Source organism: Candoia aspera, chromosome 2 (assembly GCF_035149785.1).
Source record: "Candoia aspera isolate rCanAsp1 chromosome 2, rCanAsp1.hap2, whole genome shotgun sequence".
Lineage (NCBI taxonomy): Eukaryota > Metazoa > Chordata > Lepidosauria > Squamata > Boidae > Candoia > Candoia aspera.
The window spans coordinates 44,756,089-44,780,955 of record NC_086154.1 but is presented as its reverse complement, the minus strand read 5'-3'; the positions used below and the strand labels follow the sequence as shown (position 1 = coordinate 44,780,955).

General features: G+C 41.1%; 1 protein-coding gene across 2 annotated transcripts in view; it reads left to right on the top strand.

Moving 5' to 3' along the window:
• Nucleotides 1-824: 824 nt before the first annotated feature.
• Nucleotides 825-24,867, top strand: part of TPRA1 (transmembrane protein adipocyte associated 1) — a 32,973-nt gene continuing 8,930 nt past the window's right edge. Inside the window, exons 1-9 of one of the 2 annotated variants that reach the window (XM_063291691.1) lie at nt 825-1,258; nt 10,227-10,417; nt 10,530-10,662; nt 15,261-15,347; nt 16,462-16,534; nt 17,962-18,041; nt 19,885-19,995; nt 20,188-20,248; nt 21,139-21,241. In XM_063291691.1, coding sequence (XP_063147761.1) covers nt 10,239-10,417; nt 10,530-10,662; nt 15,261-15,347; nt 16,462-16,534; nt 17,962-18,041; nt 19,885-19,995; nt 20,188-20,248; nt 21,139-21,241 — 827 coding nt within the window. In that variant the 5' untranslated portion in view covers nt 825-1,258; nt 10,227-10,238. Of the gene's footprint in view, nt 1,259-6,767; nt 6,892-10,226; nt 10,418-10,529; nt 10,663-15,260; nt 15,348-16,461; nt 16,535-17,961; nt 18,042-19,884; nt 19,996-20,187; nt 20,249-21,138; nt 21,242-24,867 lie in introns of those variants that run through there. The other variant, XM_063291690.1, reaches the window with a different exon arrangement.

The following is a 24,867-nucleotide window of genomic DNA, read 5'->3' as shown; positions in this document are numbered from 1 at the left end:
GACACAACGTCTCATTAATATGCAAATCTGGGGCGGAGAGAGTAGCGGAGAGCGCTCTTATGAATATTAACGAACGGATGGGGTGGTCCTTCGCTGGATTGGGAAGGCAGCGTGCGGCTAATCCGCCCAGTAGATGAAAAAACGAATGCGGCTCGACGGTGCTCAAAACTTTGCCACGAGCGTTCCTAGTTAATCGGGAGTTGAAGTCCAGCACTCTGGAGAGCACCACGGGGGGTTCGCGGTCTCCCATCGGCTGAGAATGTTTAGTATTTTGCTGCCTTCCATTCTGGAACTGATACTCGAATGTGGTTCCGTTATCATTGCACTTTGCTGAAATAATCGGTGCACATCTGTTGTGCACGTCCTCGAAGTTCTTAAGCGGTTAAGTAAATAATGATAGATCGCTCTCACCGCGCTTGTTTGTCTTAGTTAATAAAAGGGTTTGGTCTTCCCTTAATCAAGGAAGGACACGTAAGCAAGGAGATGCAAAGGATACAGCCCAAGGAAGAAATACTTTTAGAAAACTCGAATTCAGTAGTAATTCGAAATAAAAATACACATTTCGAATCAAACTTTTTTGCTTTGATTCCGCCACTAAATGAGGGGTGTGGGTGGGTTGCCAAAGGAATACACGCGAGGACTACATAACTTCTCCGGGGACACGGTGAAAGAGTTCTCCCTCGAAATGGTTGCGCGCAACTTCTCCTTTAACGCCCCGCCGCTTTCGGCCCACGACTCCGCCCCTCCGCTTTCTTCATTGGCTCCTTTCGCCCTTTTGTTTCGCTTTTGAGCCGGGCTTCTTATTTAGATGCCTCGTGATTGGCTGAAAGCCCTGGGATCCGGTGATCGACGCTCAGGTCTTCCTCAGCAGGCGGCGGGCGAGGCTGTTTTTCCTCCGAGCGCCGCTCGTCGTCCTCGTGGAGGCGATGGCGCTGCGCCTTCTGTTCACTGCGGGCGCCTCCGTCCTGAGCGACGGCAGGAAGTGATGGGTCGCCTGGCCGAGGGTTTGGTGGTTTAGCTCCGGCCGGCTTATCAGCGACGCCCCCCCCACCCCCCGGGACAGCCTCCACCCCCTTCTGGACCCGGGACGGAGCCTTGGTGGCTGCAGGATGGTCGGTCTGGAGCCCCGGGCATGAGCCAGCGCGAGCGAAAGCGGGACAGGCCGCCTCCTCCTCCCTCGGGCTCTGAGCGAAGATAACAAGGGAGCTGCGGAGGGCGAGCGTGGCTTACGGGCGGGAGAGACGAGAAGAAGGGCAAGGTAAGGAGCCCCTTAACTCTTTAAGGGGGCCTTAGTCTGGATGCCCCCTCGCCCAGGCACGGGTGGCAGGCCATATTTCGCTGGGGGAAACTTTGGCACGGGAAAGGGAAGACCCCTCATCCAACCCCGTCTCTTTAGCAAGCAGCCCCCCAGCTCTGGGGAGGGCATTTGTAAATCCTTCTCACCCCCCACGCCTCTTGGCTGGTCTTGGGTCTGGTGATCCTGGTCTGCTTACTGGGAATGGCCCCTGTGTTTGTGCAGGAAGGAACGGAATCACTCGGTATGTTGAAGGTTTCTTCTGTGTGAATGCTGCGTTTCCCCTCTTTTTCTTTCCCCTTTTGATCTATTCTAGGGCTTTTAGTAATGTCCCATTTGGACAGTTTCCTTTCCTTGAGGTTCTGGTAAGTGCACGCCCACGCCTATCTTTTCATGACACTCTCCTTCCTGAAATAGCATCATGGCAGAAAATGTTTGGTGTCAACAGCCAGCCCAAGGCCCTTTTACTATCAGAAATGAATCTCAGCATGGAAAAATGCCTCACTCTACAAGATCTTTGATTTTTAGACAGATAGGTAACTCCCACAATCATTCGGAGCTGTATGGGCATTGTAGTCCAGAGTATGTGGAGTTTTCCAGTTTGACCAGTGGTTGATAATTTAAAAAAAATCTACCCCCTCCCTCCACTAGCCCATGCTTTGGCATTTTGTGTGTATTCCCTTCTATCGTTTGGTAACTTCTACATTTACTGCTGATTTGCTATTGAATGGGTGTTTTAGGCAGTGGACAAACTGTGCCTTTCAACAAAGTTGACGTTTCAAAAAGCTTTTAGTGGTCTGTACAAGCAGGGGATGTTTCTGACCAGGTACAGTTACAAATTGTGATGATAAGATAGTTAAAATATAGTTGAAATCCACAATTTAAACTTTGTTATAACAAGCCTAGTATTCCAGATTCAAAATCTCATCCTCTGAAATTGTAGGTGAGCTGGTTGGGAAAATGCTGAGAGTAGCAATAACGCAGATTTGGAGGATCCCAGACTGGGAAAGGCTACTGTAAGGATTTGTGCTTTAGTCATAGATATAAAATTGCCTTTGGCTTCTGGATGTACAGATTCCATCTTTCAGGGCATACAGCACACCGATAACATTGTAATTGTCCAAAGTTGTTTAGGGTGATATTCAAATGATTAAAAAAAGGAATCCTGAGTTAGTTTTATATGTAAATCCTTTCTGCCGTATTTCGTGTTTCTTTTTTCTTTCTTACTGTGTTAGTTATATGAAAGCTTGCCTTCTCATGTGATTTCCAGACTGGTCACATAACTTCGCTAATAATATAATATGATCTAAAATGATCTACTTAATACTGAATTTCTAGCTGTTCTTTTGCTGTGGCAATTTAGGAAAACTGAAACAAGATTGAGGCTGACTCAAGGTATTTGGCTGCTTGAGACAAAAAACAAGGTAGTTTCTCCTTCGCCTTCCCTCCATCCTCCCTCTTTTTTCTTTTTCTGTGTATAGAAATTGACCGTATTGACAATGAATTTTAATTAATATTAGGAAAGTAAAAAGTAAATAAATCCAGCCCTATTCCCATGATGGGCCAGCCAGTTACCTGCAAGGGACATGCAGAACAAAGCAACTAGCACAGTGTTTTCTTTCTAAAATAAAGAGTCCCATAGGTGAGCTGGTTCAGCCCTCTGTTCATTGTGATTGGTCCTTCCTGTACTTTTTCTGGTTCTGTAGTAACCTGCTTCTCCAGGTTTTTCTTTATTTAGCTTTAAAAAACATTTCAATTAAAAAACAAGTTCTTAATAAAAATTGTACATATTACTATAGTATTAAAACTTTGTGCTTGAAAGAAAAAAATTCTTATCTATTATGTAATAAACTATGTGGTAAAAAAAAGAAAAAAACTTATATTAAACTACTAGGGAGTGGGTGGGAAAAATCCATGGAAAACAAAGAAGCTAAAAGAAAGAAATAACAACAACCAAACAAAACTATTCCCCAAATTATATCTAAATAAAAATATGAAAGAAAATCAAACCATTAGAATGAAAAAAGTTAACAACTGTTGAAATGATACATCTTTTTCAATTACATCCTTATGATTCAATTTTTAAACAGTGAATTATATCTAGACTGTACAGAATCATATTGTTCAATTTTTCCTCACCTTTGATGCAAAGTTGATAAAAAGGTTGTGCGGTGATGAATTTCATTACAGTATGTTCTTCAGATATGGAACATGGTATTGTGCACTTTAAATTTGTGTAAAGGTTTTATATGCTTTGTTTCATTTTTAAATTCCTTTCGTAATAATCCCCAACTGGAACTTGTCTCCTTCTTGGTAGCTGCGTGTCTGACTTTTTTTCATCAAGCTATCCACCATTACCTCACTCCATTTTCCTGGTCAGTCTTCTTCCAGCTCAAAGCAATATTCTTTCATTATTAATGAATCATGTGATGGCATGATATTAACCTAAAGAGTTCAGGTCAAGGTTGAGTGGCAACCTAGCTTTTCCTCCTGTTTGCAGTGTCCACTGTCCACTCTGTTTCTCTAGGTAATGGTAAGACTAGTTCTAAATTGATGGGTACAAACTCAAGTACTAATACTCTAGTATGACAGGAAGTGTGATCATTGTGACACTTGCCTTAAATATTAGGAGACTTGCTGGCATAATTTACAGAATGATTAAGTTGTTGACAATATAGGTATTGCTCTGAAATCAAGCTATATTATTAAGACAGATCCTCTCAGAAGGCTTTCACCCAAGAGCTTGGCATGTGCATGCAGAGGAAAAACAAATTCTGAGGGGGTTGAACTGAAATATTTATGAGACCAGATAGGCTATTGAATCTAATTTCTTACTCAGTGCAGAAATCCAAATTAAAGCACTCCAGACAAGATGCTGTCTACCCGCTGCGTGCATGCATCCGATGAAGAGAAGATCACCATTCTGAGTAATTGGTCTCACTATTGAACTGCTGTTACTGCATGGAAGTGAAATTAATGAGATTCCTAATACATTGCAAAGCTATCAAAAATGCAAATTGTGGATGCCACATTTTAATTTATTTTGCATTGTAGTATGGTTGCAGTGTGAATCACCTGCAGTTGGGGAATGCCCTGTTATATTTAGGATATTTTTTAAAAAACAATGGCATTTGTGCCAGTTTGATTTTATGCAGTGTTTCTCACTCTTGGCAACTTTAAGATGTGTGGACTTTGATTCCCAGAATTCTCCAGCCAGCGTGCTGGGAGTTGAAGTCTATACATCTTAAAATTGCCAAGGTTAAGAAACACTGAATTTATGGACAGCCAGTAAAATATGCCCACTGATACAGACTGAAATGTATCTATAGTACTTCAAAATTGCTATTGTTGCTTGAACTAGAGGAAATATATTCAGATAATAATCTTGGGCACCTTAGTACATTTCTCTCTACAGCAGCAAGTTAAAGCTTTCAGAAATCTTTATGGTTGCACTCCTAAACATTCTTGCTATGGGCCACAGTGAGATTTTTTTCCAGTAAACATGCATAGGGTTGTGCAGTCAGTACAATTAAGCAAGGATCAAAAAATCAAATTAGTTGAGCTTCACTCCTATAGTTATTATTTTAAAGTCTAGCCTTTCAGCTGCCAAAGGTGTCCTGCACTTTGGTGTGTCTCCTATATCTCTGCTTAGCCGACAAATGTTATCTGGGCTACTGGAAGATAAGAATCGGCTTTATTAATACCTTCAAATGTAGAGCTGCAGATAAAAATATTGCTTATCCATTGGTGCTACTTCTCTTGTTGCACTGACTGTAATGTCTTGTTTGAAATTTAAAGTTTGCTGACGTGAATTGAACAGAAGCTTGTTGTGAGATTGAAAAAGTTAAGTCACATGGGGTTGCCCTTGGATAAAATGAGGAAGTTCATTTGAGTGCCTGAGATATGAATGTCTTGGTCAGATAAAAGGCCTTTCATTTTCAGTATATTAGCATAACTGTTTATTTCAAGAATTTACATCAGTATGCTGCCTCTTAAATGAAGGTTGGGGTTTACAGAGGAAAGTATGTTTCTTACTAAGAAAATTTGAATCTTTTAACTGTAATTCCAAATGCAGAAATACAGAGAATAAAATGTTTTCCCAAATCTTAAGAAGAAAAATGCATTTGAGATATATTTTACTTGTTATGTGCCAGTTTCTTTGCTGGCTTACTCATTTCTTTGCCAAATTTAAAGTGTTGCCCTTAAATAGTTCTGGACCATCAAACCGTTTTTATTTATGTATATTGTTTATCAGAGAGCCAGTTTGGTATGGTGGTTAAAGCAATAAGCTAGAAATAGGGAGATCTAGTCCTGCCTTAGGCACAAAGCCAGCTGGGTGACCTTGGGCCAGTCACTTTTTCTCAGGCCTAGGAAGCAAACAAGGGCGAACCACTTCTGAAAAGCCTTGCCAAGAACACTGCAGGGACTTTTCCAGACAGTCACCAGGAGTCAAGACTGACTCAAAGGCAGCCCCCCCTCCAAATTGTTTATCGACTTGTATGTTGCTTCCGCCCCCCCTCCAAATTGTTTATCGACTTGTATGTTTATCGACTTGTATGTTGCTTCCCTAGTCTTAAAATGGGTATCTCAACCCACTATTGAGAGTGATTGGATTCTGAAATACCAACAAGCTGGCCCTTTCTGTCATTATTCATTTTTTGTATTTCCCTGGGAAAAGTCTTCCAGCCCTTCCCCTGTGAGCCAACTGCCCCTGCTTTTTGGGTTTAGTACAAACCTCAAATGAGAACTAGTTTGTGTTCAGTGGGCCATGCAAACACATGTGAGAGAGAAATAAAATTATAAGGGAGCCCTCATAATTTTGCTGTTCCAAAAGGCAATTTTATGGTCCAGTGTTTTAATGACTATGTTCATCTGCTTCTTTGTAATCTTATTACAAGTTTGTAATTGCTTTGAGACAGTAGGTACCCTAAAATGTGGGCTTAATCAAATATGATCCAGATGGTAACATCAGATCAAGAGTGGAACTTGATTATTGTACTAGTGCTTAGATAAGCAACAAGCTGGATATTGTTGGCAAAGAGCAACAAAATGGGAAGAGTTCCTCTACTTAACAAGCAAATTACTGAAGATTGTTTTAAGTATATCTGAGAGCTGGGACAATGGTTTATACATATTCCAGCTGAAGAATGTGCCTTCTCAGAAACTAGGGATTGCTATATTTGTCAGCTTGATAGAAATGGGTGGATTGTTGGTGATTTGGGCTAGTGCTTCACTTAATCAGGACAAAATACAGAGGAGATATTGAAAATACTACTGAAGGATAAACTGAAGCATTGCATAGCCATCAGTTCAAAATGCAGGCAACTGTGCTGATCTCCTAGGAAAATATTCAGATGGGATCAGTAATAAAATAGCCTTTATTCGTCTTAACTAAATGCCCCTTATGTAAATAAGATTTTGAGACTCTTAAAAATATTTAGGCTTAATTAATTTTTATTTATGTTGCAGTGCTTTAAGGGAAAGAGAGAGAAGAAAGTTGTTTGTGGATTTCCAGTCCACAAGAGACAGTAATTCAAGAAGCATTTTGTGATCATAAAGGCATTTGTCTAGAAGAAGCACTGACCTAATTTTTAAAGGTAGAAACTAAGTGTAATTCTGATCTGTATGTGTTTGTTTATTTTAGGGATCGATATTTTACTTTCAACAAGCGTGTAGGTGTCTTACAAATAACTGAAATGTAAAAATACTAAATTTTTGATGCTAATCACAACTTATAGATTCTTTGTATATAACTACATTATTCTCTATTATTCATTTAGACATGGACATTGTATGCTTATTAAAAGTGATTCTGCTGCTTCTGTATATAGACTTAAGCAGTTGCTCTTCATTAAAAAAAAATGGGGTGGAACAGGGATGGACCTTAGACCTGTAGTGTGGTCAAAAGTCACTAACAGTTGTAAAGTTGTTTGACAAGTGTGATTATGGCGTTGTCTCAATTGTGAATGTAGGGCAAAGTTTTGTTGTTTAAAACAGTCAAGGGTAAGAGGATTTCCACCACTAGGCACAGCTTTTATGTTCACCCAGAGTCTGGCATGCAACTATGGCTACCTCTGTTAATAAAGCACAGTTCTAGGAATACAGGAAGCCAGCTTAAAGCAGCTGAGTTCACAAGACATAATAAAATAAACTATGCATGACTGTCTCCAGGGTCTCTGTTCGCCCTATCCATTCCAGAATTATTATAAGATATAGTATGTCTTATATTCCAGTTTGGATGGAAACTGTTAACCACCGCTTGAAGTTCTTGGCTTGTTTTGATGCTGATAATAAGTATGGTTTTCTGATTCAGCTATATTTTAGAACTTCTATGTTTCTCATGGGATACTGGGGAAAGAAGGCTCATTCTGTTAAATAACCCAATAAGATGTGTAATATATATGCCCAAACTGGCTGTTGGTAAATATTGTCTGTATCTTCTTTCCAGGTCATAGTCCAACACAGTTAACCTGATACTGATCTTCTGTGTGAAGAATATTCTGTCTTTGTAATAGAAATATTAGAATGTTTTGGTGATAGAAACATTATTATATTGCTCTAAATTTCTGTATCTGTTGAAAACTGCAGTTTATTACTTACAAATATTGGTCCTTTTGTGGATTATCCCATTCCATCTTATTTTAGTAGGAGTAAAGTTTATCTCAAAGAGGCTTGCTAATCAGCCACAAATACTGCTTCTGTCATGCACTTTTCTCACACCTAGATTGCAACATGAAAAGCCAGAAAGCACTCTGGATTTGGTCAACAGGCTGCTGGTTGCTAAAGACTTTCTTTATTGTTGACTGCCCTTCATCTGTTTTCCCACAAGGTTAAGCCATGGTAAACCTTGATTATAGAAGCTTGCAGATGGAGGCTGGGTTCGCATTGTGCTAAGTCATATAATGTGATTTCTTTGGTTTTTACTTCATGTATTATGTGAACTCAGTCACTGGTTTGTAAACCATGATCTATAACTTAGCATGTCATGTGATTCCCACTGCTTGAAGTTTATTCACTAATTCAAAATATATGAACAGCCCTGAGTGTCTTCTTTTATTTCTCAGAGGTGTTGAGTGCACTGTGGGAGACATGAAAGAACGGGCTTGGGATAGATTGTCTCGGAGAAAATCTATCTGTTGTTGCTAGGAGTCGAAAATGACCTGATGGCACACAATCAATATTTTATTTGAAGACTCCTTTGCTTTATGCACTTTGGGATTTTCTCAGAAGAAAATTAAGGCATTTCTTTCCTAGATTTCATAAAGTAGGACACTTCATAAATCCTAAGCCAGTATTTTACAGAAGTAATTTATAATCTACGCTTCTGGAAAAAGCATGAATACACAACAATTGCTGCTTATTAGGATCATTCCAGGAATCGTAGTTCCCAAAAAATGGCAAAAATTGAGGTACATATATGTCAAGCTGCTGCACGCATATGCAACTCCCAGAGCAAATGTAGAACATTTTTATTTGGGGCTGTGTGATGATGATTTCATTTAGAAAGAGGTGGGAAATTATTTATTTCAGACAGGACTGGCTTGCCTGATGGTGCTGAAGAACATCTGCCAGTATTTGTGAGTTTTCCTTCACTGGGACAGCTATCTGTCATAGATGCTTTACTTTGTATTTTTGCATAGAGCAGAGGGAGTTGATAGCTTGTGACATCTTCCAACTCTATGATTCTATGACTTAAAGACATTTCTGACATTGTAGTAGCAATAAATTATAGCAACTCCAAAGGTTTCAAAAATATCCATGAAGGCTGCAAGTCTGCTCTCTTCCACTAGTAACTATTATGTTCTACTTTCCTATAGCTGGAGGAGGTAAGAAAGCAGTTAAAGCTGCTAAAGCAATTCATTAAAAATAAATTGAAATTGAAATGAGCATTTAGAGGAATAGAACGTAGTTAGTAAGTAATGGGTTCTTGTTCCCTGAATTCTAGGAATCCAGGGTGATAGTTAACTTTGGTAATGTAGAAACTAAATAGACCTGATTTATTTATTTCATTTATGTAACACTGAATCTTGTGACTTATGCTGTGTACAACAAAAAATTAAAATAAAAAGAAATAACACAATTATGACATAACAAGAAATTCAAACAAATTACAGTAACCATTACAACCAATCAGTGACTCCATCCTGGAATTCAGAAACATCATCTTTCAAAAGTCCAGAAACAACATCTTTCAAAGGTCCAACATCTCTATTTTGACAGCTTTTTGAAAAGATGCCATAATTGGTACCAATCTGACCTCTCAAAGGAGGCTGTTCATCAAATGGTGGTCACTACAGAGAAGAGCCATCTGGAGGCCCCCACTGATCATAACTCTTGCATATGGGGATGCCCAGCTGTGGTGAGCATACTTTCTGGGGCAGTTCTATCTGGAGGACTTGGTCCTACCTGGAAGAACAGTCCTGGAAGTAAATAGGAGCCAAGCCATGCAGTTATTTCAAGATTAAAATCACTATTTTGAATTATACCCAGAAAGTTGTTGGAAGCCAATGCAGTACCTGCAACATAAGGTTCACATGGCTGTAACAGATCCCATGTACCAGCACGCTAACAGCTTCATTCTGTACCACTTACAGCTTCTGAGCAGTCTTCAAAAGTAGTCTGGTGTGTACCAAATCACCTTAGTCTATCCTGGTGGTGATGAGGGCATGAGCTTCCCATTCCAGTATCACCTGGTCATGTGCCCACAGCTCTCCCTAGTCTTTTGCCTGTCAAATGTGTTAGACTAACTCTCATGATCTACTAGCCAACACAGTCAAAACATATAAAGAGTTAATAATTGAGAGAGGTTGATAAATGTTTGGATTAATATAGGATAAATTTCTGTGTATTTTTTAAAACAAATGCCTCATGAAGGACTCTGAGATTTATCTGGCGAAAATGTCTTTTTTGCTCCCTCTCTTTTTCTTTCTAGAACGGTGACAGAATGTCAGCATTGGTGACATCAGTACAGTTATCTGCAGATGATAATGTAACTTACCCATCTGCCACCACAGTAGTGACAACAGCTGACACCCTGACAACACCTCTGTTTTTAAATGCTACCAACAGCACTGTGCCACACAAATGCTTGGTGCTGTTGTATGAGGACATTGGCACATCCAGGTGAGATGCTAGTATGGACAGGTTCTGTTTCTTCTTCTAAACAAGATTCTCTGTATTGTCAGAGATGGCACAGCATTATTTTTAAAAAAGCACCTTTTTGTCTTGTTTTTAGAGTTCGTTACTGGGACCTTCTGCTATTGGTTCCCAATGTACTTTTCTTTGCATTTCTCCTCTGGAAGCTGCCTTCTGCCAGGGCCAAAATCCATGCCACTTCCAGTCCCATTTTCACCACTTTCTACATACTGGTAAGTACAACTTTTATTTTTAAAGAGCCTGGGGAATATGGATATATTCTTGGCTCCTTTCAGATTAGTGAAACGGCTCAGGAGTTGGTAGTATGTTTTGACAACTCTCAGCAATAAGGTATGTTTTTTTATTTTGGAATGAGACATCCTTTTGACCTAATCTGACCATTGACCCGCTTGATCTTTTTGTGCTGCTTCTGTGGAAAATCTGACCTTTTAGAGGATAGCAGGTAATCTCCAAAGAGATAGACAGCCTTAGTGCTGTTCCTTAATTTGTTAACTTGATTTGACATGAACAGTCACATTTCTACAACTTAACTTATTAACACATTATCTGACTTATGCTCTGCCTGGCATTGGTTAGCCAGTGTAATGCCCATTGTTCAAGAAGACAGAAGAGAACAGCCCCTTTTTCTCTTCAGCTTACTTTCTGCTTGCAAAATTGTTCTCCCTTTGTTTGTTGTTTATTCGTTTAGTCGCTTCTGACTCTTCGTGACTTCATGGACCAGCCCACGCCAGAGCTTCCTGTCGGTCGCCAACACCCCCAGCTCCCCCAGGGACGAGTCCGTCACCTCTAGAATATCATCCATCCACCTTGCCCTTGGTCGGCCTGTCTTCCTTTTGCCTCCCACTCTCCCTAGCATCAGCATCTTCTCCAGGGTGTCCTGTCTTCTCATTATGTGGCCAAAGTATTTCAGTTTTGCCTTTAATATCATTTCCTCAGGTGAGCAGCCTGGCTTTATTTCCTGGAGGATGGACTGGTTTGATCTTCTTGCAGTCCAAGGCACTCTCAGAATTTTCCTCCAACACGACAGTTCAAAAACATCTATCTTCCTTCTCTCAGCCTTCCTTATGGTCCAACTCTCGCAGCCATATGTTACTACGGGGAACACCATTGCTTTAACTATGCGGACCTTTGTTGTCAGTGTGATGTCTGTGCTCTTAACTATTTTATGGAGATTTGTCATTGTTCTTCTCCCAAGGATGAAGCGTCTTCTGATTTTCTGACTGCAGTCAGCATCTGCAGTAATCTTCTCACCTAGAAATACAAAGTCTTTCACTGCTTCTACATTTTCCCCCTCTATTTGCCGTTCTCCCTTTAAATAACTCCATATATTAAGATACAAATTAAGTTATAAATAAGTGTGACTTTGCTATTTTTCTCTTCTGTCTCCAAATTTCCCTCCCTCCATCCTTCAGCTGGTCAGCCTATTCGATGTCAACAATCTGTGGCGAACCCAGCTGGTGTGGCTGGTAGGGAAGGGTTGTTGGCAGATGCTGGGAAAGCCTTTAGCCCAGGAGAGGTCAAAAAAGTCACACACCAAGCATTTCTATAAAAATAATTTATTTACAGAAAGCAAAACAAAAACAAAACAGATTTAAAGGACTTAGCTCCCTTGGAGCAAGCCTTGCTTGGCTACATTGCCGGCAGAGAGAAAAAAAAGAAGTAAGAACAAGTCCGGGCAGGTTTCCTCCCCCAGGCTATTTTGCATGAAGCACGTGAGAGGAGACAATCTAATACAACCTTTTAACCCGGCCAAAATGACTAGGTACAACAGCAGCTTAATCTGTTAGTAGGAAAACCTCAACAAGGATGTGGGGAATTGTAGGGCAAGACCATCTGGAATGCCTCAGGTTGCCTATCTCTGACCTAGACTGAGCTACCTCTGGTCAGAAACCCTGACTATCAATGTTGCCTACCACTAACTGAATCAGCTGAAGGTTCTAAGAGAGAATCTATACGTGCATGTTTTCCAGTGTTCCTTTATTTGCACAATTCCAGCATTGCCACATTTTCAAAGCTGTGTCTTATTAACAGTTGCAAGGAGATTAGAGAGGAATTTAAATGAGAAGAAAAACATTTCCTTATGCTTGCCTTAAAGCTTCTAATTACCCTTCTTGGTGGAAACTCAGATAAATCCCACTGATTCTACTTTTGTGTGATGTATATGTTTGTGAATCTCTATGTGTGTGTGATGGGGAGGAGTAGCAGCCACAGCATCTTTAAATCTTCAGTTATTTTGGTATTCATGCATACTCTCTCTCTCCACTCCCCAGGCCTCTGTTTTGCAGTTTCTTTTCAACTTTTGCACAAGCATAAGCATTTCTTCTTCAGAGAACAAGAAAGGGAGGGATTTGCTTGTCTCTTGCAGAAAGAGGATGACATTGTATTAGCCTTAGGCACAACAGGGAATCATGCATGATTCTGTCAGGGGGTGGTGGAATGATCTATAGGGGCAACAGCCATAGAAAACCCGTATTAACAAGAGGGAGGCTGTGCTGCTCAGGGGAGTCATGCTTTCCTTACCTGCATGTTGTCCTGCCTGCCAGTGTGGATGACACATGGCAGATGTTCCAACACAGAACATGCAAAACCTTGATGGTATAAAATGCCCCTTGGAATAGAAGAGCAGGGAATAAATGCCATTAGGGGCTGGGGCTGTCTGCGTGGAAGCACTTCAGGATTTCCTTAGAGTGCTTTCTTCTCCACGGAAAGTTAACTGGTTTGAAGGAACTCAAATCACAATGTGAACATGATGTGAAACTCTGGTCACTCAGGAAAGTTGGACAAAATTGCATTCATGTAGGCCTTCTATGAAAGGCAGTCGGTTAAGAGGCTTATCCTAGATCCCAGGAAATGGCTTCTGTCCTGTAGAGTCAGCTTAGGAGAAGTGGTGAGACTTGTTAAGGGAAATCTCAGATAACACCTGGCCCTGCAGCAGTCATTCCCTTTCCCTCTGCAGTTCTGGCACACATTCAGTTTTCTTATACTTACTGACCTTGTACTTCTCTGCCAGATCTTTGGGAATTTCTGCCCTCCCGGAATGGCTTTCTGAATACCTTGCCGCTTATGAAATGAAATTTATGAAACAGGTTCTGTCTGTCTCCTTGTTGCGTTCTAATCACCCTCTTGGTTGTTTTGTTTAGAGCATTTTTGCCACTTATTTACTTGCTTACTTAGCAAAATGTATGTGCTGCCTGTTTTTCTAGGTGGCTTACAATATTTGTTAGCTGAGTGTAATGGAATACTTGGAACATGGAGCTCTAGTAAAAGCCACAGGTTAGAATAGGGAAAGGTATCTGTTTGACTGGAATTGTATCTTGTTTAGACCTCAGCTGAAGCTTAGCTGCAGGAGGGAAATGACTTTATGGGGCAGAACAAAGACTAAAGAGGCTCAGAAGGAAGGAAGACTGTGAAGCAAGGTAGCTAACCTATAGCAGAGTGAATAATAGATTGAGACACAGGAAACTGAGGCAAACAAAAAGAGACTTTGGAAATTCTGCAGCAAACTTGTGATGCTTTGGAATTACATGAATGCAGTCACTAATCTCAGTCTATAAACAATTTCTTCCCCTGCTTGGGGAAACTGTAAGGTAACAGAAAAGATGCAGAATTAACGTATAGCACTGCAGGATGCAAGAATTGCAATGAGACATTTAAGCAGATTTCTCCATTTGAGGTTACTCAAATGTAACTAGTAGCCTTAGCAGCATTTTTGGGCGTATAACACTGGAGGCATTTAACATGTAGGGATGGTATTTTACAGTGGCTGTGGGACTGCCTAGCAATGTCACATTTCAGTAGTGATTGGAAAGGCAGGAAGTGCAAGTGCTTATTTCAAGAGCTTTATCTTAGAGAGGAAGTAGATATATTTTGTCCGGCATTAGAAAGGACAACAGGATATATTGAGGAAGCTTCATGTCTGTGAATATTATACAGATGTAACAAACAAATGTCAACATTCCCTATAACTCAATGTATGTGTTTAGAATTTGCTCTTCTTTTACTAGGAAAGCATGTAGAGAGGTGTTGGGGTTTTTTGGTGAGTGGGGCTGAGCAAGGAATTTCCATTCCCTTGACAGTGCTTTCTGAGACTGGGCATTCCTTGTGTATATTCCGGTGTATCTTTATAGCCTGAAGGGCCTGCAAGAGATTAATGCTTCCCCTGCCTTCAAGCCATACAGCAGTGAGGTACTAGGTATCTGTGGCTGATTCATGAGACTTCTGAGACTCTGGTAGGCTTTAGCAAAGGTCAGGTTAGGTCTGAAAGCAGTCCAATTGCTAGGACATTATTCCCTATTTATTTTTCTTATTTCTAGATCTTTTTCATTTTTTCTTTCAGTAGATGACTTGTGGAGCATGTCCAAGATCAGAAGTTTCTTGATATCTTGTGGCATGTTGATACTTACGGCATTTATAGTTTTCTGATCTACTTAGAATATAAACAAGCATCACTGTGGTATGAAATGTTATTAAGTTTAAAATCAGAGAGAGAATTAGATATTAAAGGGTCTTTTTAGTGTTTTAAAAAACTCAGCCACGAAGCAATTCTGTAACCCTTGATGAAAAAACGTAAATGGTGTAGGTAACCTGACACTTGTTTTTCTATAGCAGTGTTTCTCAACCAGCCTTGCTGGGTAGGGAATTCTGGGAGTTGAAGTTCACACATCTTAAAGTTGCCACAGTTGAGAAACACTTTTTATAGTCTTCCCCTGCTCCTGAATCCACTAGTTATTTTCTCTGCTGTCCTAACTTCCTAATTTAGGTGCTTAGCTCTTTACCGCACACTTCCTTAATTCTCAGCTATTTTTTCTAGGTGTTCGTGGTTGCCGTGGTTGGGATTGCTCGGGCTGTTGTCTCCATGACAGTTAGTGCTTCTACTGCTGCTACAGTCACTGACAAGGTGAGATCAACTTTAATTTTAGAAGGATATGTAGGTTTGATCCCTTCTCCTTTCCCACTTGCAGTATTGGCTTTGGTACTAATTTATAATCATATATGTATGATAATAGGGACATGGTGGCACTGCGGGTTAAACCGCTGAGCTGCTGAGCTGACCGATCAGAAGGTCGGCGGTTCAAATCCGCATGACGGGGTGAGCTCCCGTTGCTAGTCCCAGCTCCTGCCAACCTAGCAGTTCGAAAACATGCAAATGTGAGTAGATTAATAGGTACCACTTCAGTGGGCAGGTAACGGCGTTCCGTTTAGTCATGCCGGCCACATGACAGCGGAAGTGTCTATGGACAAATGCCGGCTCTTTGGCTTTGAAACGGAGATGAGCACTGCCCCCTAGAGTCGGACACGACTGGACTTCATGTCAAGGGAAACCTGTACCTTTACCCTATGTATGATAATACTTTTGTCCTGCTCGGGTATCTGGCATATAGCTTTCAAAGAAAAAGTTGAAAACTTCAGTTAGATTACCACCCTGTTACTGTTGGAAAGATTCAGGTGTGGTCAAAATTTAGATTAAAAGTTAGACTGAGGGTGGGGGGATCCACCAAAAGTGAAGTTGGGGCAAATAATAACTAATTTAGAATGAGCTGTTGGTGCAACTTATGGATATTGGGTCGTAAAACAAATTTGAAGGGAAGTGTCAAAACATGAAGTGCAAAACTGAAGTTCATGCTGTTGAGTAATTGAGGCTGGAGGAAAAAAGACAACATGGGTAATAATGACCTTTCCTTTACTTTCTCGAATTGTAATGGCCAAATGAAGAAAACTTCCTGAGCAATAATTATTAGAAATTTATTGCTGCCTGAATAATTCAGTAGGACACTCTTGTGTTTCTGATATCATATGTGCAAAAAAGAAGTTAATATTGCTAGATCATAGCCGAATCCTACCAATAGTTCTCGTATATCATAATGATTATTCAAATAAGCAGAAGTGTGTATAATGTGTTTATTTTAAAAAGTAGAAAAAGTGAGTTCTAATGTACAATAGTCCTAATTACTAAATCTACACATCTACCCCTTCTTTGTTTGGCTTGTTGAACTTGGCTCTCTGACCTCTAGATCCTATGGGAAATCACAAGATTTTTCCTTCTGGCCATTGAACTGAGCATGGTGATTCTGGGCCTTGCATTTGGTAAGAAGTCTTTCTTAGTACTTCTGGGCACTCTTATTTTTTTCCTTTTTCTGAAAATTAAAATATCAGGTCGCCAATAGTAATAAAATGCAAAATTAGGCAGTAACCAACTTAAACAAGAAGCAATATTTCAATATAAATATTCCCTGCATTCAAAGAAGAGATGTAAATATTTGTACAGTAGTAGATAACACCCCCTTCTTTTATTAAATAAAACAGCTTATTAAATTGTTGATTCTGCTCCAATGTATTTCTGCTTAGTACATGATAAAACCCCACATTTTATCCTTCATTTCTATACCACTACCCCACCTATCACAACAACGCTCTGATGTAGGTTAGATTAAGAGCAAAAAGACCAACATCATCCCAGCTTAAGGCTGCATATGTTGGGGATGATGGGCACTGTAGTTCAGCACATCCTGAAGGTCACTAGATTGGGGAAGACTATTTCAGAGTGAGGTGTGATGGTTAGATTTATGATGTCTATGGTTTGATAAGATCTGTATGCAAAATTAATTTGTATTAGATGTTACCAATTTGGGCATCCGTCTCATCTCATCATATAATTTTACCTTTAGATAGCAGGATCTAATCCTGTTCCTCCCTTGGGGCTCTTGGTGATTCTGTAGGCAGGTGGGATACAAACAGACTGCTTGTCCCATGGGCTGTTCTCCTGAAGCATTTGAATTACTCTACTTTGATCCTTGCCTTTTCATCCTGAGAATGACTTGAGGAAATACATATTTGGTTTTGGATAGATAGGGTATATTGTACTTTGTTTGAGTGCACAAATCAACCGTTTCTACCTTGGTGCAGCTGGATGAATGGTGAGTTAAGGAAATAAAACCTGATGCTGTTTCAAAGTGTGTTGATGTAACAGAGTAATATGCTCAGACCCTACTGTAACTTGTACACATTTGCTGCTCAGGTTTGCAACAGGCAATATAAGGGAGAGGCCTGGTATTTGCAAGACCAATATTGCTGGATTGGTCTGAGGTGCCACCTGCTCTTCAATAGTGGGCAATCATGTGCTTTTAAAAAGGGCCAGTATCCCATCCCCTTCTTATATGATCCCTCCCCTCACAACTGCAGTATGTATAACAGTTCATATAATAAAAAGTTCATAGGAATTATTGGGATTGATTCATTATGGGTTTTTCAACTGTGGCTTGTTTACTAAGCTATAATGTCCTGGTTTCCGTTCAGTGCCAAGCCAGAATGGGTGGTTATTTTCACAGTGTGAATCCAGCAGGATTACACTGAATAAACGTAGAGTTTGCAGTTCTGTAATCTGTAAATGGTCAGGAATGGATCCTGGATTCTTGGATTAGAAGCCAAAGGAGCTCTGCGTAGATCGGTGGGAGAGGCAAGTGCTCTAAGCTGTTCTGGGGGGATGACTCCCAGTGTGATCTTTGTTCAATTAGGCCACTTGGAGAGCAAATCCAGTGTCAAGCGTGTCCTGGGTATCACCACCGTGCTGTCGTTGGCCTACTCGGTAACACAGGTAAGCATCACCAAGGCAGAAGCACCTCCTTGTCTGGGTTGTGTACTCTTGGTGCAGAATTCTAGGAGATGGTTTAATCTGAAATAAAACTGGAAGCTACATAGCAAGATATATTTTGTGGTAAGTTGGGAGGGGAAGAGTCTTCTTGAACGTTATTTTTTGTTCAGGAATACCAAGTTCACACATTGCATGAAGCCATGGTTGGTTTAATCATAGTTTATTGACTAAACCACGATGGCATACGTCATGGTATACAAATCACACTGGCTGGCTTTGCACAATGCACTAAGTGAGCTGTCATTAATACAAGGTTTAGCTTGTCTAATGCTGATAAGAATAAAGGCAGCTAACATGCAAACCGAAAGATTGAGAGGGTTAAGGTAGAAGCCAGCAGTTCTCAGGCCAGAGGTGGCAGCAGTTATGTAAACATACAACAACTCCTTGGCTTCTTGGCCATCATGCACTGTGCCAAGACTCCATTAATTTGTGGGAAGGGCAGGAGAAGCAGTGAGTTAAAACTACCATGGCTATAAGGGTCATCAGACCCTTCTCACTGGTAGTGGACGATCAGCTTTTTCTGCTGGTTTTAACCTATAAAGTTTTTGGTGCTAGGTTTCCTGTCAGGCTGCATCTGTCCCCTAAGCCAGTCCAACACTTTGATCATGCCAGGAGAAGCAGCTAGTTGTTCCCCATTTCAGGTGCTGGGGGGTGGGGTGTGTTGGCAGAATGCTGGGAAAGCCTTTAGCCCAGGAGAGATCAGAAAAGTCACGCACACCAGGCATATCTATAAAAATAATTTATTTACAGAAAGCAAAACAAAAACAAAACATATTTAAAGGACTTAGCTCTCATTGAGAGCTACCTGGCTTGCTACATATCGGCAGAGAGAAAAAAGAGGAAGTAAGAACAAGTCCGGGCAGGTTTCCTCCCCCCAGGCAATTTGCATGAAGCACATGAGAGGAGACAATCAAATACAACCTCTTCACCCAGCCAAAATGATTAGGTACAATAGCAGTCTTAATCGTTAGTAGGAAAACCTCAACAGGGTGGGCAAAGCCCAGAAGTGTTTTTTCATAATGTGGCTGACTTTTTGGAATGGCCTCCCATTGGAGATCTGCCTATCTGCTTCTGGAAAAAGTTAAAAATAGGGCTTTTCCGGAGGGCTTGGGGTTTGGATGCCAGGTATTGCTCTGGGATGTTTTGATGTATTTGTAAGATATTTTTGTTTGATTATTGTGCTTTGTTTATTATTGCGAACTGCTGACAGTCTTCTACAATTGTGGTGGGATGTAAATCTGACAACAAACAAGCAAATAAATAGACTGTTTTGTATAGCCTCATTTTACCTGCCATAAAGATTCTTTTCTAGCCCAACTACTGTATGTCTTTGAGACTTCTGCCTGTTATAATCTAGGAGCAAATGTAAAGTGTGTAAAATCAGGAAATCTGTGACTTACTGTCAAATCCTGGTCAGGGTATATATAGTAACCCATATATAGTGTTGCTTAGGTTGTTGCAGGTGCCATTTTCTTCCACCATAACTATTATGGCTTTTTATATTTTACCATAGCAACATGGGAGCAACCTAAAATACATTAATGGAATTCCATTTGTCTCTGTTTCTATACTTGGAATTAAATCCAAAGGCCAACATTCTTCCGGGTTCAGCAAGTATTCTGAAGCTTCCATATTGCAAAATTGGCTGAGAGATGGTGTGATGCAAAAAGCTGGCTTTACAATGATGCTTCCTCTTTAGCACTTCAGGCTAAAAATAGGGGCAGTCCTGTAAATGTTTACAGCATGTCCTGATTAACCTTTCTCATTGCTCCTTATTAACTTTCAGGGAATTCTGGAAATCCGTTATCCTGATGCCCAGCTCTCAGCAGAAGATTTTAATATTTATAGCCATGGAGGAAGGCACTTTTGGCTTGCCAGCTCTTGTTTCTTCTTTCTGGTAAGAAGGAAAATAGCCCTTTTGATCATCAGCATTTGTCCTGGATAATTAATATTGCCTTTATTTAATCTTCTTCTTAGTATCTGGTAAATAGAACAATATAGTCCCCAAGAAAATAAGGCAAGATCTTGGAAGTTCTCTGTCTGCCATTAGCAGCCTCCACATCCCGTCTTCTGTTTCTCTTCATGACAGGTTTATTCATTTGTGGTGATGCTTCCAAAAACTCCCTTGAAGGATCGTATTTCTCTGCCATGTAAGTAACTTTTCTGTCTTTGAGCTAGTATAGTTTTTCTAGTTCTACAGGTAGTTCAAACCAGTGTTAAGGTATCTGTGGTTTCCAGAGGCAGGCTGCTGCTGCTATCTTGCAGATCAAAGCCACTCATCTTCTCCTTCAAAGGTCCAGGGAAGGTTGCATGCATAGCTGTGGCAGCACTGAACCTGCTCTTCCTTGAGATAACTGATAACAGAAGCTTTCTCCAGCCTGGGAGAAGATTGTTGTAGAAGTTGGCAGTAAGTGCAGTCACCCAGCTACTTGGCCTCAGGGCCATCTGCACTTGAGATAAGTTTTTTTGCACCTGTTCTTTTCATGTTTGACTAAAATAAAAGAGAGAGACACCCTTCCTGGGAAAAGCAAATTTTGTAGTACAACATGAAATCTGCGTTAGAGCACTTAATTTGGATTTTCTTGATTCCGTATGAGGTAAAATCTGTTCTTGGCGAGAGAAACAGCTGTACAATATGTGCTTTCAAATGACACCACTTTTCCTGCTTTCCTACAGTTTTAAACTGTGGTTCCACATAGAATGAAATATGTATTTGTTGATCTTTATTAACTTTATAACAAAGTTAACCTTCAAGTGCTGTGGAAGAAATGAAATGGATGAGTGCCATTCAGGGTAGCCTTTGAGATTATAATAGGAAGAAACAGTAGGAGAATGAGCAAATTCAAGTATGTTAAAATTGCACATAATTAGATGGTCTAGTCATAAATGGAAAGTGCTGTGAAACTGGCGTTTTGTGCTTAAGTGCTTTCAGTGCTGGGTTTTCAGTGCTCAGTTATTTTACTCATTCAGTAAGTTGTTGCTTCAGCTGTACTTGTTATTGAATGCAAACCCAGTGTCCTCATCTTTTGTCTTTTTCCAGCAAGAAAGAGTTTCTACGTCTATGCAGGAATTCTTGCTGTGCTCAATCTAGTGCAAGGTGTCGGCAGTGCTCTACTCTGTGCAGGCATCATTGAAGGCTTGTGGTATGTATTCTGAAGTCTTATAGAGCCATAATTTCAACCTGGTCCATCAAATGACTTTTGGCGGAGACAGTTTCCAGCTGATTTTCATCAAAGATTAGCTTCCTTTCAGGATGACTCCAAAGTTGCTCAGGAACAACTTTTTTGCCATACCCAACATGCCGTCTGGGTTGTCCCCATTGATCCTTTTTCCTGCCATTGCATCTGGGAGCCATCATCTCTCCTCTGGGCCCTTTCCTTCTTTGATGGGGAGTGAATTCTTTTCCATAAATGAAGAGTCATCACTCTAGGCTGATTCCTAGGCCTCAAGTCTTTCTCTCTGTCCTTCTCTTATCTTTGTAAAGGGCAGAGGGAAGGAGTCATTTAGGCCCTGTTGCTTTGAGCCCTGTTGTTGTTGTTTATTCGTTTAGTCGCTTCCGACTCTTCGTGACTTCATGGACCAGCCCACGCCAGAGCTTCCTGTCGGTCGTCAACACCCCCAGCTCCCCCAGGGACAAGTCTGTCACCTCTAGAATATCATCCATCCACCTTGCCCTTGGTCGGCCCCTCTCCCTTTTGCCCTCCACTCTCCCTAGCATCAACATCTTCTCCAGGCTGTCCTGTCTTCTCATTATGTGGCCAAAGTATTTCAGTTTTGCCTTTAATATCGTTCCCTCAAGTGAGCAGTCTGGCTTAATTTCCTGGAGGATGGACTGGTTTGATCTTCTTGCAGACCAAGGCACTCTCAGAATTTTCCTCCAACACCACAGTTCAAAAGCATCTATCTTCCTTCTCTCAGCCTTCCTTACGGTCCAGCTCTCGCAGCCATGTTACTACGGGGAACACCATTGCTTTAACTATGCGGGCCTTTGTTGTCAGTGTGATGTCTGTGCTCTTAACTATTTTATTGAGATTTGTCATTGCTCTTCTCCCAAGGATTAAGAGTCTTCTGATTTCCTGACTGCAGTCAGCATCTGCAGTAATCTTTGCACCTAGGAATACAAAGTTTTTCACTGCTTCTACATTTTCTCCCTCTATTTGCCAGTTATCAATCAAGCTGGTTGCCATAATCTTGGTTTTTTTGAGGTTTAGCTGCAAGCCAGCTTTTGCACGTCCTTCTTTCACCTTCATCATAAGGCTCCTCAGTTCCTCTTCACTTTCAGCCATCAAAGTGGTATCACCTGCATATCTGAGATTGTTAATGTTTCTTCCAGAGATTTTAACTCCAGCCTTGGATTCCTCAAGCCCAGCATGTCGCATGATGTGTTCTGCATACAAGTTGAATAGGTAGGGTGAGAGTATACAGCCCTGCCGTACTCCTTTCCCAATCTTAAACCAGTCCGTTGTTCCGTGGTCTGTTCTTACTGTCGCTACCTGGTCGTTATACAGATTCTTCAGGAGGCATACAAGATGACTTGGTATCCCCATACCACTAAGAACTTGCCACAATTTGTTATGGTCCACACAGTCAAAGGCTTTAGAATAGTCAATAAAACAGAAATAGATGTTTTTCTGAAACTCCCTGGCTTTTTCCATTATCCAGCGGATATTGGCAATTTGGTCCCTAGTTCCTCTGCCTTTTCTAAACCCAGCTTGTACATCTGGCAATTCTCGCTCCATGAACTGCTGAAGTCTACCTTGCAGGATCTTGAGCATTACCTTACTGGCATGTGAACTTTGAGCCCTGCTTTGTTTAAATTGGCTGAACCAAACAATGACCCAAAGATTCCCCCCCCCCATTTCACATGCAGGGAGAATATTCTATGGGGCCTGGAGTAATTCATCTGATGGCATGCTACTTTTCTGTAGTTGTAGTTGCCATGGCAAATACATTAAGTTTTCCCCCTCATCCTGGGATTGTGTGGGAATCTCCCTGTGTGTTTCCTAGGCCAGCAGTTCCTCCTCCCTTAGTTAATGGAGAGACTGAGTGACATGGGATCTGGGAGGGCACAGGCAGTCAACCTGATCTCAACGCTGTTGTGTGTTTGGCCTTAGGCCAACTCCCCAAACATTTGGCTAGAGCAAACAAGACAGGGGGAGGCCAGGTTAGGCCATGGAGGCAGGTCTGGTCCACAGGAGAAGAAAGAAGAGCAAAAGGTGAGGATTCAAGGGAACTGGTCAGGGAAGACAATTTTTTCCCTGTAAAAGAGCTATTTACTGTTCTTCCTCATGGATTCAGGGGCTATACTCCCAAGCACCCTGGGAGCATTGGCTCACTTCTTGTAAGGAGCCTGCTTAGCGACTCCTCTGTAGACAAGCCCAGTTAATAAAGCTTACTGCCAAGCAATGGTAAAGTTAATGCAGCAACTGCTGCCAAACAAGCTGACAGAAGATGTGCAAAGCCTAGAGAGACCCCATTAAGAGCCATTGTCCAGTTGGCTCAGTCATAGGAAAGATCTGGACTACTGCACATAGCTTATGCCTACCATAAATGCTTTGCTGTGAATGTCCTGTAGTGGAGCATGGATTTAACAAAAGGGACAAACTGTAACTGTAAGTAAAGCAGGACTAGTGCTAAATGGAGTGCAAATGGGGAGGACTCGGACATAGCATTGGTCTCCTACAGAAGTAAGGTTGTTAGCATGAATTCACAAACTAAGCTTCTCATGGAATATAAACTGAAAAAGAAAAGGGAATCCCAAATCTCCTTGCCATGCCTGTGTTCAAAACAGTGAAAGGCACAAACCATTGACAAATACTAGTTTTTAAGGAATGTCATCTAGTGGGACCCAGGAAGTGGGCCTCCTCAGTTGCAACGTTTATTCCAGGGTTTGTCAACCTTGGCAACTTTAAGATGTTGGCTGGGGAATTCTGGGAGTTGAAGTCCACATATCTTAAAGTTGCCAAGGTTGACAAACCCTAGTCTATACTCTGGAACAGCATCTCCCCAGAGATTTGCTCAGCTCCAACTCACCTGTCTTTGAGAAAGCCCTAAAAATGTGGGGGGCAGGTTGGGTTGGCAGGTAGGTGGCCATGGGGAAGATTGCTTTTTTTTAAAAAAAATTGTTTGTTTCAGGGCAATTGTAGGTTTTTAAAAATATATATGTTTTTACTGTTTGTAATTTTGTGAAGCCCTCCGAGTTGTTTTTGGAATAGGCAGCCTAGAATTGGGATAAATAAAATAAATAAGCTTAGGCAACAAAAATACGACTTTCAATAGCTGAAGACCCAGTGGCTTTAAGGGAAGCTGGATGTGCTTTTACTCACTTGGTGGCACAAGAGCAGCATCCATTTATTCCCTAGTGGCTGGGTGTAGATATTCTTACAGCTGGAGAGTAATACTGTGATTTGTGTCAAGGATATTTTTTCCACAAGTTTGAAGAACAGAGAGCTGCCTTAGCAATCGCTCCACTATGATGTAGCAAAAAGAGAGCCGATGGCCCTAGGCATTGTTTGAGGATGCATCCAGGGCAGTCATTGGACTGCGTTGGGGCCGCTTTGTCCCATGGGCTTTGCAAACACTGTGTGATAAAAGGCCCCTTTGTGGTGAAACCCTGAAAATAGGCCCTCCAACCTTGACTGCCTGGAGGCAGGGAAGCCTTTGAAGGAAGATGGTAGGCCTGGGAACTGTCCCTGATGAAAGCACACATTTGTTCAGCTTTTTTTCTTGGCTCCCCAGTTGTCAAGGAATACAACCCCTTCCTGAAGAG